At 56.1% G+C, this 4,094-nt stretch overlaps 1 protein-coding gene across 1 annotated transcript in view; it reads right to left on the reverse strand.

The window, feature by feature from the left end:
- MAPK7 (mitogen-activated protein kinase 7) overlaps positions 1 to 2,910 on the reverse strand; it is a 10,314-nt gene extending 7,404 nt beyond the window's left edge. The window contains exons 1-2 of the mRNA XM_015425214.1: positions 1,758 to 2,910; positions 3 to 319 (exon numbers count right to left, since the gene is read on the reverse strand). Of these exons, the coding sequence (XP_015280700.1) occupies positions 3 to 319; positions 1,758 to 2,877 (1,437 nt within the window). The 5' untranslated portion in view covers positions 2,878 to 2,910. The remainder of the gene's footprint in view (positions 1 to 2; positions 320 to 1,757) is intronic.
- Between the last annotated feature and the right edge of the window lie 1,184 nt (positions 2,911 to 4,094).

A 4,094-nucleotide genomic window follows, 5' to 3' on the forward strand; every position in this document is an offset into this window, starting at 1 on the left:
ACCTGAGGTGGCAGAGGGTTGGCAGGGGGGACTTGGGACAGGACATGGCTGGGGGGGGCTGCCTGCGGCAGGACTGCGGAGCCGTTCTGGGCCGGCTTGTTCTGGGTCCGGTCGACCATCTTGGTCCACCTCTCCAGAAGGTTCCGGTCGTTTTCTGTCAGCATGTCCTTGCGCTCCTTCTCCTTTTCCTTCTTCTGCTTCTCGCGCTCCTTGGCTCGCTCCTGACGCCGCTTGCGTTTCTCCTCACGCTCGCGCTGGCGCTCCTTCGCCGTCACCGGCCTCCGGATATCGGGCGTCTCTGGGATGGCGGACGGGGTATCTGCGGGACAAAGACAGCCGCTTTAGAAAGCAGACATTTGTCCGTCGGACATTTACAGCTCTTTTGTGGTATTTCCCCATTCTACATTCACGGCCCTTTTGTGGCCCAGCGTATTTCAACTGCCCAGTATAGAGCCAGTCAGGTGCAGGGGTAGGGGTTAGACCAGTGGTGGCGAACCTATGGCACGGGTGCCAGAGGTGGCACTCATAGCCCTCTCTGTGGGCACGTGTGCCATCGCCACAGCCAGGCCCAGACCATCATTAAAGTGCCGAATTCTCTGCCAAATAATTTTAAGTAAATGAAAGCATTTGGGATTGCTTTCCTTACTTTGTTTGGATCATCTTAAGTTAATGTATGAGTTGTTTTTCCTCAAGTAAAACCTCAGTATTCAGGTTCAATTGCCGTGTTGGCACTTTGCGGTAAATAAGTGGGTTTTGGGTCACAGTTTGGCCACTTGGTCTCTAAAAGGTTCGCCATCACTGGGTTAGACTGTCCAACTAGAATCTGGGAGACCCAGTTCAAATCCCCACTTACGCCACGGAGAGTTGGGCCAGTCACACGCTCGCAGCCAGATTTACCTCACAAAGCTGTTGTGAGGATAAAATGGAAGAGAAGGGAAGGGTATAAGCCACTCTGAGTCCCCCACTGGGGATAAATACAGTGCATAAGCAAAGTAAAATATCTATTACAACTTAGGATGATAAACAGACAGGGCAACAGGGCAGCTTCCATCTCTTTGGATGCATTCAAGGGGAAGAGAAAAATAGAGTCGATCTTGGGGGTTCAAAGGCATTTTTGAATGCGGCTACAGAAACAGCATTTAAAAACTCCATCTATTCGTGCACTCTCTCATTTAAACACCCAGAGGCTGGTACTACCCCCATATTCTACTGAATACATCCACCTCCACAAGAGTCCAGACTCAAATGTACTTCACAAGCCAGATGTTCGGAAGACAAACTCCTTTCCCTTCCCCTCCCCACAACAGACACCCTGTGAGGTAAGTGGGGCTGAGAGAGCTCTTTCCAGGACTGCCCTTGAGAGAACAGCTCTGAAAGAACTTGTGACTGACCCAAGGTCACACCAGCAGCTGCATGTGGAGGAGTGGGGAATCAAACCCGGTTCCCCCAGATTAGAGTCCTCACTCCTTACCACTACGCCATACGAACGGGGGAAAAACACAGTCCAGGAGACTCCCCCTCTAGGCCTCACACATCTATCAAGGAAGCCCACGGGTCAAAACACAGACTTCCGATCCGCCAGAAACCCCCCCTTCCCGCCTTACCTTTGTTCTTATTCCGGAGGGCCGACTTCAAGATGACGGCCTTGAGGGCGGCCTTGGTGTCGTCCGAGATGGCTCCCTCCCGTTTCGGTGGGGCAGCGGGAGGCTCCGCTTCGGCCTTCACCTCGGGCCAGAAACCCCCCCTTCCCGCCTTACCTTTGTTCTTATTCCGGAGGGCCGACTTCAAGATGACGGCCTTGAGGGCGGCCTTGGTGTCGTCCGAGATGGCTCCCTCCCGTTTCGGTGGGGCAGCGGGAGGCTCCGCTTCGGCCTTCACCTCAGGCTGGGGGACGGCAGCAGTCGCGAGGGGAGAAGTGAGGTCAATGGTCTCCGGGAGCGGGTAGGGGGTGGGGGACGCCATGGCGTAGTCGCCGTCCCTGGGCCTGGGCGAGCCGGCGCTGGGCATGTCGACGTCCTGGCAGCAGAGCAGCAGGCCTCGGTCGGAGGCCGTCACGCAGCCCCCGATGACCGCCGGCCGCAGCGCCGGCTTGAAGCTGATCTGGCGGCGGATGCCCTCTCGGCGGTCGTGGAAGTCGTTGATCTCGGCCACGATGGCCTCCTTGATCTGCTCCTTGGTCAGCACCTGCTTGTCAAAGTCGAAGTCGAAGGCCGGCACGCAGTCCGGCTCGTCGTCGGGGTCGTGGTACTTGGCCAGGAAGGGGTGGTTCAGCGCCTCCACCACCGAGATGCGCTCGCGGGGGTCGAAGCGCAGCATCTTGGAGAGCAGGGACAGGGCCTTGCGGTCGGCGTGCTGGTAGAGGCTCTCCCACGGCACCGGCTGGCGCGACGGCAGGCTCTGGACGTAGGCCCGCACCCGGTCCGCCCCGATGGAGTGGACCACCTTGGCCGGGGGCGTCCCCAAGACGGTGATGATCAGCTGCAGCTGGTGGATGTAATTCTTCCCGGGGAAGAGCTGCTTCCGCCCGAGCATCTCGGCGAAGATGCAGCCCACCGACCACATGTCGATGGCCTGGGTGTACTCGTGCAAGGAGAGCATCAGCTCGGGGGCCCGGTACCAGCGGGTGGCCACGTACTCCGTCATGAAGTACTTGTACTCGTCGGGCTTGGTGCAGAGGCCCCGGGCCATGCCGAAGTCGCCGACCTTCAGCTCGCAGTTCTCGTTGATCAGGAGGTTGCTGGGCTTGAGGTCCCGGTGGATGACGTTGGCCGAGTGGATGTACTTGAGGCCCCGGAGGAGCTGGTAGAGGAAGTAGCGCACGTGCTCCAGGGTGAGGGGCTGGGAGGAGTGGATGATCTGGTGCAGGTCACTCTCCATCAGGTCCAGCACGACATACCTGCCGAGAGATTTCACTTTCACAAGGGGGGGAATGACCACTGTGTCAAGGTCGCCCGGAGGAGCGGCCTTTGGGAGAAAGAGGAAAGGACGGAAGGGGCTGTGGATCAGCGGCAGAGCCTCTGCTTGGCACGCGGAAGGTCTCAGCTTCAAGGTCTCGGCCACGTTGGCGTAGCGGTTAGGGGCGCGGATTCTAATCTGGGAGAACCAGGTTTGATTCCCCCACTCCTCCACATGCAGCTGCTGGTGCGACCTTGGGTCAGTCACAAGTTCTCTCAGAGCTGTTCTTGAAAGGGCAGTTCTCGAGAGAGCTCTCTCAGCCCCACCTACCTCACAGGGTGTCTGTTGTGGGGAGGGGGAAGGGAAAGGAGATTGTAAGCTGCTCTGAGACTCCTTTGGGTAGTGAAGGGCCGGGGTATAAATCCAACGTCTTCTTCAGTCCCCAGTCTCTCCAGTTAAGGATCAGGTGTTAGGAGATGGGGAAGACCTCTGCCTGAGACCCTGGAGAGCGGCTGTCAGTCAGAGCAGGCAATACCAACTTTGACGGACCAACGCTCTCATTGAGTGTAAAGAGCAGAAACTACGCCATAATGGTGACTATGCTTCATAATGAAGTTGCATTACATATAGTCCTTAAGTAGATAGCAATCACACAACAAAAAATGTGATCTTGTGATGTAAATTAAGAAAAGTCCCCTTCTTGTAATGCTGCAGAACAGTTTTCAGAAAACAGTGTGCCGGCTAATGCTATAAACAGAGGGCTTTGCGCCAGATTATGAAAAGACTGTAAGACTGGCCCTGACCTGGCTGGCCCAGGCAAGCCCGATCTCACCAGATCTCGGAAGCTAAGCAGGGCCGACTCTGGCAAGTCCTTGGAAGGGCGACCTCCAGGGGATACCAGGGCCAAGAGACAGAGGCCGGCTCCGAACGTCCTCCGTGCCCCAGTAGGAATAGCCAGAGGTCGCCAGAATTCCAGGCACGGGCACACACACTCACAAATGCAAAAATACAAAAAAAAGACTATAAGACTGGCTTGCTTCTTATATAAATGCAACGTTATAAACAATAGGGAAGCAGCCCCAGAGGAAGACTTACAAAGAATCTCCGGCTAAGGAAAATTAACCACGGAACGGGCTTACATCTGGATGCTCATCGGTTCATTCCAGTTCATTCCAGAAGTTGTTCTGCAGCATTACAAG

The sequence above is a fragment of the Gekko japonicus genome, unplaced genomic scaffold (assembly GCF_001447785.1).
Source record: "Gekko japonicus isolate JY-2015 unplaced genomic scaffold, Gekko_japonicus_V1.1 scaffold7910, whole genome shotgun sequence".
NCBI lineage: Eukaryota > Metazoa > Chordata > Lepidosauria > Squamata > Gekkonidae > Gekko > Gekko japonicus.